The sequence below is a fragment of the Elaeis guineensis genome, chromosome 1 (genome assembly GCF_000442705.2).
Source record: "Elaeis guineensis isolate ETL-2024a chromosome 1, EG11, whole genome shotgun sequence".
Lineage (NCBI taxonomy): Eukaryota > Viridiplantae > Streptophyta > Magnoliopsida > Arecales > Arecaceae > Elaeis > Elaeis guineensis.
In genome coordinates, this window is record NC_025993.2 from 145781666 (window position 1) to 145796940 (window position 15275).

The window sequence follows — 15275 nt, forward strand, 5'->3', positions numbered from 1 at the left end:
AGGTATTCTACATTTGTCAGGGCCTTCAGGTACTCCAGCACTACTGTGCAAGGCTCAATTGCCCACCTTCCGATCTCAATTGCAACAAACAACAATAATATACACATACTATAAAAGAAGAAAAATCAAGTGGAGAGTAGTGATACTATAATCCATCTTACTCTGCCAAATTTTGTCCATCTTATTTGTGGTAGTCCTTTTACCACGTATTTTTGATGATTTAATATTTATGGTGAGCTTAATTATGGTAGGATCTTTTTTTATGCTTATAACATATGGACATTTAAGTGACAAAATAATGGTTTAACCGATATCCACTTTTAAATATCATTTTTTTTATATCGTTAGTTCTTTGTGTTTCACTATTTATGAGGTTGCATTATGGATGTAGCAAATAATAAAAAATACAGTCTAAAAATATAGCAAGTAATTTGTTAAATATCCAATTTCTAGGCCAAACCTTTTTTTTTCCTATCCGGTATTGAATATGGGCATAGAGGTTTATTTGGACTTTTGAATCTAACAAATTTTACAAATATATTTTAGATTTGGATATGGATAATAGCCAAACCCTACCCGAACCCGACCGGTTAACAACCACTATTCGCATGCGAAGTGGCGACTATGAATGCGCTGGGAGCGCCGGGAAGGTTCTACTTCCAAACACCGACCCGGGTTGGAGCTTTGCCTTCCACGGCGACGTTTTTAGGGCTTTGAGATCAAAACTTGAGGCTGGAGAGAATGGAGACACCGAGGAAGAGAAGACCCGGAGGAGAGGGAGAAGAAGGTCTCGTCTCGGACCCAAAGAGGCAACGGCTCTCATCCGAAGAAGGAGAAGAAGAAAGGGTTGGAGTGGATTCTGTGAGCAACAATGGCTCTCTCCTCGTTCTCGCCGATTACCCAGACGACGACGATGAAGAGGAGGACGAGGAGAAGGGGAAGGCCCGAGAGAACGGGCGTACGGAAGAGGAAAGGGAGGAGGAGGAGGAGGAGGTGCGACGGCCGGCGCCCGGGAAGCGGCAGCGGCAGGTGGAGGTCCGGAGGGACTGTCCTTATCTTGATACTGTCAACCGCCAGGTGATCCCAGTGATCCAATTTCTTTTATTCCATGACAAAGCTATAGTCTTTTTGGTAATATATTGATCTGTGAGCTTGTGATGTTGTTTTAGTTCAAAATTTGATGTTTTGAAGTAGGTTAATGTTATTTCTTTAACTTATGACGGGTCTTGGGATCTTTTAATTGATAATTGGGGAATAATGTGGTAAGGCTTGGAGACTTTATTTCTTGATTGCCTTGGCTTGATTTGGGGAATATTGTGGTAACGTTTGGAGAATTCATTTCTTGAATTTTTCACTTTGTGTGCTGCTTTTCCAACTGACGTGACTCACGTTGGAGCTTAATGTTCGGCATTCTTTACTGGATGATCTGTAGGTGAGTACGGAGGTGATTCACTGGTGATTGTTCGAATCTACTTTTTGTTTCGCGTTTTTATCGATGAGTTTGTTTATGGTTTTTTATTTTCATGGTTAATTGTCGAACTTGGCGGACTTGGCAAGTGGTGATATCGGATGCTTACTTAGGATTATTGAGAAAGGGATGCCATTCTATAGCTGTGAGATTGCCATGCGGCATGTATGTTTTTCTTCTGGTGTATCTAAGTTGGGAAATTCTTGGTGCTCCTTAGTGGTTTTCTTTATGATGTTGTTGCATTGAGATGGCTTTAAGCAATTGTTTCATTAGTCAACTCAGATTTCTAGACATTGTATAGCCTAGTAGATTATCTATGCACAAAAATATTTGGTTCAAAAGCACAAGTTTATCTTATGTTGATGGTGGAACCTTCTCTGTATGTTGGAGTTGCATATAATTTCTGACTTAATATGCGACAATCTCAACAAGGAGATGGAAAGACATAAATTAATATGCCACGACCTTCTATGCTAGATAATGGTTTGGTTAAGGAATGGAAGGAAGGAAAAGTGGAACTAGCGAATGCAGCTACAAGAACCCTTCTTCCGATCTCAATTGCCTTGCCATGACAGCCCTAGTTCATTGACTTGCTACGGCTAACTCGCTGTGCACTCCCCCCGGTGCTTCGACAACATTACCGCCTACATCTGTACTACTTTTTCCATCTTGAATAGAAGCATGGAGAGTTCGCCTTAGATCGTCAAAATCTAAAGTGGGCACGAACGGTTGATTTATTGTTGTACATTGCTCTGGCAGGACCAAATGAAAAAGCCCGGGAGTAATGATCGAAAGCCGAGTAGAGTTTATAAAAAAGAGTGATCATTGCTTGGAGACCCGATGGATAGGAGTATCCCCCATATGAGCGAACTCATTACCACATTCGTTTGCTGCAAAGCTAGAAAAGGTCCTGGTTGGTCACTTTGGAAGGTATCTCAGGTAATATTTGACCCTTTGCTAACCGCGTACATTAATGTCTCCCCACTAATTAGGTAGACGACAGGATTAGTGTCGCGCAACGCCAATACCTGGCTGATAAAAAAAGATAGACCTTAGTTCTATTTTATCTCTTCAACAAGTTTAGTAATAAGTATAACGGCCCTATTGTTCCGATGGAGAGAAGAACTAATGATTAGCTTTTCAGAAAATTTTCGAATAAACTATTCCAATGAAATCTTTCAATTTCTTATTTTACTATATTCTGGATCTTATCAACGTCTATGAATGATAAATCATATATCGAATTGCGAATTGAAAACATTAGGCGCTATCATAGTATCAGCTAAGTTCACGGGCTGGAGATAAGCGGACTCGAACTGCTGACATCCACCATGATTCTAGAGAGAATCCAAAAGTGTTTTAGATAGCTACATTACACTCGAAAGTTAGAAAATCACTTTTTATTTGCTTGACATTTAGGAGATTCATGCCTTAAAGTAGCAATTAGCCAACAACTGAGGAGAGGTTTGACTTACCACCAAAAGTATGTGAAATGAGAGGCTGCATTGATATATTTGCTTTGCCATTGCAATTGCCTTCTCAATTGCTTTCTTTTTACAACATAACATTGGATATTTCTTCTTGATGACTTGCAGAGCAACACATCACTTGCCCATGCACAGTTCTTGGTGACTCTGCCAAAAAACAGAATGATTACTAACACATGACATGTACTAATCTGTGCATTCACAATAGGCAGTGATTGTAGTAATGGTTGGAACATGAAATGCAGATAATGATCATAACAGGGCATTAGTGGTCAGTTTTTTTTCCTGAAACACTTCAAATGCAACATGCTTGTAATATGCAACTGTTGATTGTAAAGCATGATAATCCTGATTGTAAGTCAATCTGTAGCTTGTGTTTGGATTCACCTCATTATGTTTCCTTTATCTGTTTGGGTTATTATGAGCATGAGCTTTACCCTCAACTGAATCTGTTACATGCCTACAACATGTCTGTTAAAAATTTATGAAGAATTATTTTCTATAAGCAGATGTCTACATTTTGGAAGGATTTGAATAATACATTTTCTGTGTAACTATCACTATGTCACTGATGTGTTCAACCTTTGCAGTTTCCATTTCGCCCTTTGTATATACTCTCACCCAAGCTAGTACTGTTCTGTAGTTTGTGAGCCATATTCTTTGATTTAGGGATTTTATATTCTTCAAGGTTTGAAGTAATGTTTCCTACTATGGGGACCAGTTTGACTGCAGATCAGATAAATAAATTTTTTCATTTGCATGTGGTCTGTTTCTTTTGTGTTGTTAATATAGATGAGGAGGCAGTCTGGTTCAACTGGTCAGCAATATTTATGTGCCGCAGTCAGTTGAGTACTTTTGATATATGTAAAGAGGAGTGATTTCTATAATCACTCTTATTTGCCTTGTTAACTAGTCAGCCAATAGCATGCTTACCTTTTTCTCTGGCATAGTTATTCTCTTCAATACCATTTGAAAAGCATTTGTCCATGCTAATAGAAAATTTAGTTTGAGTCTGTCCAGCTATAAGTATGGTAATTTTCTTGTGAATGCCAGATTGATGTGAAGTGAGACTTCCAAGCATGGGCATTCATCTGACATATCAGCAGATCAGTTGTGGGTTTTACCTTCATTTTAAATATCAGACATTTATATCCATATTTCTGTGTTATCCTTTCATTTTTTTTTTTTTTTGATGTTGCCATGCTGAACTGTGCTGCCAAACCATTCTGTTTCTTTTGTTTGGTTGATTTTGATATGAACACTATATACTTTGATAAGATGAGCCCATTTGACCTTGTATCTTTGCATTCTATAAATTATTATTGAAAATCAATGATGCAAGGAGATGATTGTTTGCATAAAATGAAAGAAAGCAAGATTTAGCATCTGATTATGAATCTATTAAAGTATGTCCGCAGGCTGCTAAACAGATGGTTTGGTTATAATTTACTGATTTCTCTCATCTGCTTGTGCAGGTTTTGGACTTTGATTTTGAAAAGGCATGCTCTATTTCTCTGTCAAATTTGAATGTATATGCATGCTTGGTCTGTGGGAAGTATTACCAAGGAAGAGGTCTGAATTCTCATGCATATACTCACAGTCTTGAAGCAGGGCACCATGTGTATATCAATCTTCAAACAGAAAAAGTTTATTGCCTTCCTGATGGATATGAAATAAATGATCCATCATTGGATGACATCCGTCATGTTCTAAACCCAAGGTATCATTGATCAGTAGTTCATTGCTATCCATGCATCTTTTCTTTCCTTTGTTAATTACATATATGAACTGCTTTGTGAAGTATACCAGATTGTCACTAGTCCTTCACCCACCAAATACATGTCATGATGTCTCGCAGGTGGCTGATGCATATGCATGATTTTTCTTATTTTTCTTCTCCTTAGGGGTGGGGCCTCCTCTTCCCCACCCCCCTCCCCCTCTATTGGTGTTTTGTTTTTTTGGTTTTTTTTGGTGGTGGTGGGGGTTGTGGTTTGGCTGCTGGGTGTCACACATACTAGGGGAAGAGATAGAAACAAACCTATTTTCAAGCCATATTTGATGTTGCAGTTCTAATTCATGGAGAACAAATTGATAAACATGGATGTGGCCAAATAATGTGGAATAGTCTATGATACTTATTCTAACAGCGCTCTCAAACTCAAGATGGAATATATACAAGAGCTTGCCATGAGAGTTTTGGTGGTTATACAAGCTAAAGTAATTTTATCAATGGGGAATGTGTCTGAGAGAGAGCATAACCACATTTGTATGACCGCAATTGGATATGGAGCAGCTGGAATTTTGAGCTTGCAAGATGAGCCAAGATGATGCTAGGGGCCAATGTAGTTTATGAGTTGAAGCCATGGGAGTTGATGCTAGACATGACAAATGTGCTAGCAAGCTTACATGATGACTTAAATGAAGCTGGAAGAGCAATTGTAGATGCATAAAGAATTGGAGCTAAGTTCGTAGATACATGGGGGACAGAAGACTCGTTGTAATCTTTGTAAAAAAGCTCAAGCTTTAGTTTGGACTGCTCAACCTTGAATTCCCAAGTTGCAAAAATGAACAGAACCCAGACTAAATAATCTTGCTTTTCCTCTTTGGCATGGCTCTTGATTCACTCCTTATGAAGGATGAGAAAACCAAGGAATGGGTTGCTGGTGTAAAAATATGACAAATTTCTGAGGATGATAAGGCAAAGTAGGCTGGTGACTGAAATCAACTAAGAAAAGTGTAGATTTTTAGTTGAAGTATGGTGTGGCAGTGTAATGCTGCTGGAGCCTGGCAGATGATTCCAAGCATAGCAGGATGCAAAGCGAAGGAGATTTCTGCCTTCAGTAGAGTCCAAGTATAGCCAGGATGGCAATTGAGGATTGGACCAAGAATATAGAGATTGTATGGCACAATGTAGCATGCATATAACAGTTATGGCAATTGTGCTACAATAAGAAGAAAAAGAAAAGAAAGTGGAGACATGGTTAAAATTCCCTATTGTTTTATATTAATATATTTTATTATAGTTATAAGTTAGTATAAGTTAGTAAGAGTACATCAATAGTTTATAAGCATATGTTTTATTGTCAAAATAAGATTATGTGGGACTCATATATTTACAAGTGTATAACCTTTTTCTAAAGTTTCATCTTAATGATGCTCTTTGGAGCATCTTAACGACATAATATAATCTTTAACTTTGGAGGGTTCATGTTTAATTGAACGCTCAATTGATTAGCTTAAGATGTTCTAACCAATATTTATGGATTATGATTAGCCATAAGAATAAAAGAATGGAAGAAAGGTAGAAGTGAAAGCAACAAAAAGCACACTTTTTTTTTTGTCACTCCTGTTGCTACATCATCATCATAATTGCCATTTCATCACATGGTCATCTCTTTGAGAAGCCATGCAATTTTTTCCATTGTAGTTGTTTCACTCCTTTTCTTCCCTCATTCCGCCCCTCCTTTTCATTGCATACTAGATTGCTGTCTTATAGAGTCTGAGACTTAAGATTTTAAGGCATGCCACAAGCATCTGAAATCTCCTACAGGTGCTGGCTTGCCATGTAGCAGGTCTAAAGAAGGCCATGCTATTGCCAGTCTCAAACTTGTAAGGATTCAAGGAAGCTAAGGGAAAAGCCTACTGTCTAAATACTCTGAGACAGTGTGAGATCGGGCTGAATCCATGAAAAAGCATCATGGTTTGAGATCATAGCAGCAACTAGATACTCAATGCTCAAGAGAAACAACGAGCCAATGTGGCAACAAGGAATCAAAATGCAAAAGTCATACTAAACGGTAAGACAAAAGTGATACACCAAGACAACCTGAAAAATGCGTTAAAGAAAGATTTATATGGATCAAAGAATTTAAAATCTGATGACTTCAGGTGAATGGTGGAATTCTTAATTGAAGAAAGTGGAACATTGCCAAGACAATGTCAATCAAGCTATCAAACAAAGGCTTGAGAAGTGACAAATGTATTTTTAACGTAGATGCATCATGGACTTGGGAAATGGGAAACTCTAGATTTATTGCAAGGAAGAGCTGAGTTACATGGATGACACATGCAACGGATGGCGCTGCAACTTATAGAAGTTGAAAGGACAAAAACTATAGAGAAGGGAAATCATATAATGAAAGGATTAATGAGATGTAGGCCCCATAACAAGGGGCTTGATCTGCAAATTCTAAGATAAAATGAGGAATGAAAATGGAACAGTCGGTAAACCATAAAGAACTAAGAAAATGCCAACATATGGAAGTGAGTGTCTATGGAGGAAATTGGAGATATAAGCTATTTTGGACTAATTTGCTGGCTTCGAGGATTCCACCGGAAGATGAACACGAAAAGAATGATCATATGCCAAATTTTAAACATATGATGTGCCAGAGTGAGGGATCAATGCATAGCATGTACAAAGGGAACCTAACACCTTTTCCCTAGACAAAGTTTAGCCTGTATACATTTAGTCTGTGCATAGTTACTATTTTATGTTTAGTCCCTATACAAAGTTAGACTGGTGCTTTGCACATGGTCAGGTCTGTTCCTTTGCGCATTTATAGCTGTTTTATACACACTTTTGAACAGGCCATGAGTAAACCTAAAATGGCCACTGGAATTAAGGACTGGGTATTGTAAAATGAAAGTCAATCCAGGGGGTGGACCTTGATTATCACGTGCATAAAGCAACTGTAAAGAGAACCGCTAAGGCCACAGATATCCAGTGCACGATAAAGGTTAATCAACTGTAAAGAGGAGTGGTTTCCAAAATACAGAAGTAGAAAAAATGTGACACCTCAACTGCTTGGGCACCCATAAATTATGGGCAGAAGAGTAAGATTAGTGATTTGAGTCAGGCTGACATTGCAGGAAAATGGATAAAGATGATTGGAGAGCATAATAATTGGTGCAGAAATGGTCTTATTCAACAAGAGCCAAATCAAATATTTGAATTGTGAATCTAGGTGCAATTATGAGTATTTTTACCTAAAATCAGTTGAAGTTGCTAAGAATGGTGACACTACACAAAAATAATTGAAAAGTAAATTTTAACATATTTTGATTAGGTGAAGCGACTCAAAAAGGATGAATTGTTAGAATCAAAAAAGATCGAGTAGGTATAATTCATTTATCTTGTCTCTCCAAACAACATCTCTTGTTTATAATAACCTTTTTCCTAGCTGATATGAGCCGTCTGAGGATTCTTCTTTTGGTATGTAAGTTAGAATAACCTTAATTGGTTCACCGTGTTGGTGTGAAGCCAAATTGATTTGCTGAAATTATTTTTTGTTAAATTAGTCTTTGTCTGGACAAGCATCTAACTTAAAATCTAATCCCATTGCAGTTATTTATATCTCCTACAGTTCTCATGTGCATCATTTGAGGTTTATTTTGTCATTTTGCAAGTTCTTAAAATAATCAAAAATTGTATTATCTTTGGCAAAATTTTTTTGCTCTTGCCATTTTTGGTTAATATGCCACTTTTGTGAAGTGACGTGTGGTGTTGGAAGTCAGGAGTAGAGAGAACCTGCATGATTTGTTATATGGATTATCTCACCAAAGACGAATATATGGGATCACTGGTCTAAGTATCTGATAGAAGTTTGCTGCAAAATGAAAATAGGGAGATGGATGCATACAGAAGATCCATAGTTTTTGTGTAGATTTATGATGAGGGAGTTTTAAGTTAAGTTTTGCTGAAGGCAATGAAGGAAGCAGCCAATTTGTGGTTTGCTGTATTTTTACAACTAATCTGAATCTGGTTGGAGAATGATTATGGTCCTAAAGATGGAGGTAACCTAGATGGTTAGATTCCAGGTTTTGAAGGGACTAATGAGTATATCGAACTAATAGTGATAGGGCAACTAAGATTAAGTCCTCACTGCTATGCAAATCGGGGGAATCCTCATCTGGGATTCCAGAGGCATCATCACCTTGAGGAATGGGATCATTGTCATGCAAGATTAGCAAAATTTTTTAAAAAGATTGAACTTTAAAGTAGACTGACTATCATGTTATGTCAAGGTTTCTTGCTGCTTTATGATAAGTGAAGAAGTTACGACTCTTTAGGAGTTGAAATAAATGCTTACAGAAGAAGAACACACAGTACTTGAAGTTAGGATCTAAATGAAGCCCTATATATAAAAATGCTTATGGCACTCTAACTCACAACTAATGGTAATAGGACTTCTTGAATCCTTCTTACAAGCAAAATGGACCTTTAGGCAATAATCCTATATCAACAGGTTTTCCAAAAGAAACCATTAGTTGTAATGCAAATTGCTGAAGTTCTAATCGGAACTTGAGGGACACCTAATTTGTTCACTTATTCTACCTTTTGGAATTTTGTTTTAAATTAGACAATATCTTGTTCTGGATTAATAGATTCTTGTTTCTCTGGAGCTATGAATCCTAGTTGAGCCTCATGCCCATTTCAGTTCCCGTTTAATTATTTTACTTGAATCAACTTGACACTTACCTTTTATTTACAACTACAGGTTTACTAGGGAACAAGTTCTACATCTTGATGAAAATAGGCAGTGGTCGAGGGCACTCGATGGTTCCAACTATCTTCCTGGAATGGTAAGTTAACTTTTATAACATTCATTATATGTGTGTGTGTGTGTGAGAGAGAGAGAGAGAGTATTATCAATTATTTGATTTATGGTTTGAAGGTGTGCTTATCCTTTATGGACTTCTACAAAATCTGCCCTGTTGACCCATACCAGTAAGCTATTCTTACGGTACTGGGGTTCTATTCGGTATAGAGCAGCTGGTCCAAACGGTTCCGTCCTAAGTGGAGCTGCCCCATACTGCCTGTTTTGGGGTGTACCATGGCTGGGCATGAAAAAAAAATATTGTGTTGGCATGGTCTATACCAACCATACCGTCCTGTTAGGTACTGATATGACGGCCAGTATTGGTACGGTGAATCTTGATTCTTTGTTTGCCAACATATATAATGTGAATTCAGCAACATTTCTATGACAAGAAATAGAAACTGGATGCTTACAGACTTCTTCAATGTCATAAATACTGCTGTCGCTACAATTTCACTCCATCACTTAGACTTTCACTCAAATTGTTTGATTAGCTTTAAATATTAAAATTCAGGTATTTTTCAAGAATTGTTAGTTGTTACTTTGTGCCTTTTCGCAGGTGGGTCTCAATAACATTAAGGAGACTGATTTTGTTAATGTCACAATTCAGTCATTGATGCGGGTGACTCCTTTGAGGAATTTCTTTCTTATTCCTGAGAATTATCAACACAACAAGTCTCCACTTGTTCATAGGTTTGGAGAACTTACACGAAAAATTTGGCATGCACGGAACTTCAAGGGACAGGTGGGCTTCTTAGCGAATAGTCTGTTAAAATTCTTCTATTATGTGTTTTCTAGTATTTCTCAGGCTTCATTTCTTCTCAGGTTAGCCCACATGAGTTCCTACAGGCAGTTATGAAAGCTAGTAATAAGCGGTTCCAAATAGGTGTACAATCAGATCCTGTTGAATTCATGTCCTGGCTATTGAATACACTGCATGCAGAACTTAAATCAAAGAAAACAAAAAGGAGCATTATTCATGATTGCTTTCAGGTCTTTAACTTTGTCATAAAAACTATATTTCCTTTCTTTTTTTAATATCATGTTGTTTATTCATTTTCTCTGGGTGGCAGGGAGAATTGGAGGTTGTGAAGGAGATCCATAAGAAAGTTCTTACAGAAAAGAAAGAAAATGGTGACGAACAGAACAATGCAGTTGCTGCAGAGGGTGGAACAGCAAATGACGATGTTGTGAGAGAAACATCTAAAGTGAAATTCTTAATGCTTGGTCTTGACTTGCCTCCTCCCCCTCTTTTTAAAGATGCAATGGAGAAAAATATCATTCCTCAGGTTTGCATATTAGTTATGTTGGACTGTTTTTAATAGTATCTGCTAAATAAATGCTATCGTCATAAATTTCTATTATATGATTATATAAAGTGAAAGTATCCTTCCCTGGTCTTAAGTTATTAGTAAGATTTTATTGATACCATAATTATAGTATGGTCTAATTCATCTATACTGTCATGATGCATATTTTACTAAGCCTTTCTGTGGATGAGTCTCTTTTAGAGAGGTGCTCTATATGTACTCCTTCCTTTCTCTAGTGAAAAATACACCGCTATTGGTTTAGCTCTTTCTGAAAGAAGAGAGGTTTTTTTTCTTTTCTTTTTTTTTTTCCTTTTTGGGGTGGGGGGAGGTTGGGGGGGGAGGGGGTGTGTGCCTTGCTACCATCCATGCTTTCCTCATACATTATGGTCTATTTCATCTATACTATCATGACACATTTTTCTGAGCCTTCATTATCAATAAGCCTGTTTTAGAGAGGTGACATACCCCTTTTTTCTGTGGTAGACAATACACCACTGTTCATTTAGCTATTGCTTAAGGGGCAGAGAGAGAGAGATAGGAGCCAACCATCAAAAAGTGGGAGCGCCTTCATGGGTTTGCAGAAATGAATGCTTCCTTAATATGATCACTGTCATCCATGCTTCCTCTCATGTGCACTAGCATGGTTTAGATTTTAGATAGAACTTCCTGAAAAGCCATATAATTTTTTTTTTTGGTACAAATATGCCAGCAGATAGGAAGCCTTTCAGTTTCAGTTTTGCTTGTTTACTTCATAGCCAGGAGTTTCAAATTCTGCTTGTGCCTACCAGAAGCTGCAAGGGCAGTGTAGTTTAAGGGTTTTAATGCTTGTTCTCAACCATTTCAAGTTGAGAACAAGCATAGGGAGAGTCCTACAGTTCTTTAAATGTAATTTCCATGCCACTGAAGCAAAGAACATTGAGTTTTGGTCTAGAAAAGTGTTGTAGCTTTCTAAATCTCTCTCTCCCCCCTTATTTTTATTCTTCTGAAAAGATTGAGAATTTTTTAAAGATTAATTGAAAAAAATAATGTGGGTACTTTTTGTTGATGGATAGCACGAATGCAGGATCAAAATTAAGGAAAATTGGTAGTAGATTACCAGTTATTTTACAGATGTGTCTTGGATGTGTTTTCGGATTTGATGAATTTATAGAAAATTAATCCTATAAAAGCAGTGCAAATGTTAATCAATGATTTCCATGAAATATAAACTACATCAAATTGTAACATAACATTCATTAATTCAATGAGTGTTGTGCTCCGAGACAATGATTTCTTGTGGTTGATACAAACATAACATCAATCAATCTAATGATTGTTGTGTGTTGCATGAAAATAATTTCCTACTGTTTGTTAATTGAAAAGATAAAATTTCACTAATTCAATCATTTCTATTAAACTAATTGTATTTCAATGGTTAATCCAAACAAATGCTTTCAATATATTTAAATAGAAAGATATGTGATGTTATGTAGTAAACTGAAAACGTAGAACTTCAGGGCACATGAACAACCATGACTAGAAAACGTAGAGTGATCCTCCTAGCAAAGATGTAGCATTAAGACTATAAAACATAAAGTAAATGTAAAAAAAATGGAGGCCAATATAGGCTGTACCAAGGATGTATTGGGCATCTCCAATTTTATGATTTTTACCCTCTGTCAACATGGCATGTGGCAGAGTGCATACTGTACCCACCCTTAGTTGAGATGGGGTTGGTAAGCGATATTTTGAACCTTGTTCCATAGGCACTTCACTACCTTGGAGGATTATATTGATCAATATAATCCTCCAAATGCCATGTCCAAGTGGTCTGAACTCCCAAATGATCTCCTAGACTTTATCCAAGTGGCTCTCCATCATCAATTACATCAATTTCTGCTTGATTTGCAAGACACTATTGGCAATTTGTGCCCGCAATCTTCTTCCATGTATCAATCTCACTTGTAATTGCTCTCTCTCTCTCTCGCTCTCTCTCTCTATCCATCTATCTATGAAGGCAAGCTTTGGGGAAAGTAGTGCTGCAGACATTGCTGATGGACTAAAAGTGGAGATTTTATTTTTTTCCCACCAAACTGTGTGTCCTCTCTATTGGGTTTTAGATATTCCTATTATAGCAGTATTTTACCTGACTTATTGATTTCTTCTAGAATTTTTAGGACCTGAGCTATGACTTTTGACATATTGAAATTCTGCTAAGTACACAAGTTTCCTCATCCTTGGTCATACTCGCAATTATTTTAGTTCAGCACTTGCGATATGTCTTGTTAACCATTTGGATGTGTGAGAAAGGAGCTGAAGTTTGAGGTTAGTGCCGCTTATGGCAACACTAATCAAAGTAAGGAGTCTAGAAGCAACTAAAAGAATGATTACTCAACATACGGGTGATGATTATCATTTTCTGTCCTTTTGTTGATTGCCGGTTGTTTCATCTGATTTATAATTACAGTGCTGTTTGTTTATATTTTCACTTGATGTTTTTGTATGTTAAAGTTTTGGTTCTGAGATGCCTTGCCTTTTCTTTCCAGTGGCTTATTTTAGAAATTCAATATTCTTTTCTTCAGGTTCCACTTTTTAATATATTGAAGAAATTTGATGGTGAGACTGTCACTGAGGTGGTGCGGCCTTGCATTGCAAGGATGAGATATCGTGTTACTAGACTACCGAAGTACCTGATTCTCCACATGCGGCGTTTTACAAAAAATAACTTCTTCATTGAAAAGAATCCTACTCTTGGTATGGACGCTATTACATGGGTCAGTTGTGCTATGTCTTATTATTGTCTATGATATATTAAATTGTGTATTTTTCTTTACCAGTTAACTTTCCAGTGAAGAATCTCGAGTTGAAAGATTATATTCCATTACCTACACCAAGGGAGAACAAGAAGCTGCGGTCAAAGTATGATCTTATTGCTAACATTGTTCATGATGGCAAGCCAGGCGAAGGATCTTATAGAGTTTTCGTGCAGCGTAAATCAGAAGAGCTATGGTATTCTTTTGACTAGTCTGAAGCTTGAGATTTATTTTTATGTCTGAAAATTTGATAGCTTTCTGAACCTTCTTCACTGGCAGGTATGAGATGCAGGACCTTCATGTAACAGAAACTCTTCCACAAATGGTTGCTCTCTCAGAGGCCTATATGCAGATTTATGAGCAGCAAGAGTGACTGAAAGATGCTAGTTCTTGCTTTAGCTGCTAGGAATGTGTAACCCAACATACAGTGGTAAGTTACTGTAAAAGAAACTCCTATAAAGTTCCCTAAAAATTTTCAAACTACCAAATTGTCGATTTTTCTTCTCAATCATGTTATATGTAAAAATTATTTTTTTAAGGCTTATGAATTTTACTTATTCGGTTGCACCTGAAAAAACTAATTTGTTATTGAGTAGGTTCTGAAGCGTTGGATATTTGTTCATCACTCTCAAGGACTCTGATCTTCTGCATCATTGTTTCAATAAAGACCGATCCTTTATTGCTTTGCTGAGTTTTACCTTGATTTCGTCGCAGAGATCAAACCATGGTGTGTACCTGTATTCATAAAAACATGATAAAGATTATTATATCCGTGTTGGTTAGATCACGTTGAAAACCTTTTCTAGTTGTCAGTTGCTCTCGGTGCAGCGACCTGCACATGGGACCAAGAACTCTTCTACGCGCAGTGAGACTTGAATGAGATGGTTTCTTGCAGTTTTGCATAAGCTGGTTGGAGGCTGGAGTAGGTAACGGGAGGGTCGAGCGCCTTTAGGCCGTTGCCTAATTCTCGTGTTATCTTGGAACTTTTGCCCAACATCTGGTGGGTGCGTCATGGGTGACGAGCAGAGAATCTATTGCGGGCTCTTCACGGGGGAGTGGTTGGATACCGGTCTGGACTATGGGGCCGCTCCTAGGCAAGGGTGGCATAAGGCAGGTTGCGGCCGGCTTTGTGGATGGAGCATCGGATGCTGGAGGAGATGGAGAGGCTCCAATGTCACTTCCCCGAGGTCCTTGAGCTTCTCTGTGAGCAGATCGGATCGGTGAGGCGAGATTGGAAGATGTTGGCTGTGATTTGGCAGAGCTTGGGTTGGAGGGGATTGGTCAATTGGGTTGGGGTAGATTCTTGTCGCTTAGTCGATTAAGCAGAACTGATTATGTTCCATCAATTATATTCTGTTGACTAAGTTGAGCCGATTATATTCGGTCGATTAAGTTCAGTCGATTAAGTTGAGTCGACTATGTTTTACCGATTAAGTCCACAACAATTGGTTCTTTTTCATCTTTGCATCGATCGGGTTGTTGTGATTCAATCCGATTTGGATCAATGATTCTTGTCTTTATCGACGTTCGATCGATTAAGATTGATAGGATTTGACAATCGATTAAGAGCGAAGGATTTAATCAAGTCGGTGTCTAACCGATTTAGTTCGACATGC

General features: G+C 37.7%; 1 protein-coding gene across 2 annotated transcripts; it reads left to right on the forward strand.

Moving 5' to 3' along the window:
* Nucleotides 1-644: 644 nt before the first annotated feature.
* LOC105038950 (uncharacterized) lies at nucleotides 645-14441 on the forward strand. Of its 2 annotated transcripts, XR_830814.4 has the most exons (10): nucleotides 645-1077; nucleotides 4431-4675; nucleotides 9456-9540; nucleotides 10117-10302; nucleotides 10383-10550; nucleotides 10631-10846; nucleotides 13429-13600; nucleotides 13684-13855; nucleotides 13939-14089; nucleotides 14256-14441. XR_830814.4 is itself a non-coding variant. In XM_010914887.4 (9 exons), the coding sequence occupies exons 1-9, from the start codon at nucleotides 742-744 to the stop codon at nucleotides 14030-14032; spliced, it is 1674 nt and encodes a 557-aa protein (XP_010913189.1). In that variant the 5' UTR covers nucleotides 645-741; the 3' UTR covers nucleotides 14033-14216. The 2 variants fall into 2 exon arrangements, 1 of the variants encoding a protein (XP_010913189.1); XM_010914887.4 differs by lacking the exon at nucleotides 14256-14441 and having other exon boundaries at nucleotides 13939-14216.
* The last annotated feature ends 834 nt before the right edge of the window (nucleotides 14442-15275 follow it).

Bases quoted from the DNA above. Each gene is read 5' to 3' on its own strand.
- LOC105038950 (XM_010914887.4), top strand. From the start codon at position 742: ATGGAGACACCGAGGAAGAGAAGACCCGGAGGAGAGGGAGAAGAAGGT. The intron at 4,676-9,455 runs GTATCATTGATC...TTACAACTACAG, and splicing joins CGTCATGTTCTAAACCCAAG to GTTTACTAGGGAACAAGTTC. The intron at 13,601-13,683 runs GTATGGACGCTA...TTTCTTTACCAG, and splicing joins TGAAAAGAATCCTACTCTTG to TTAACTTTCCAGTGAAGAAT.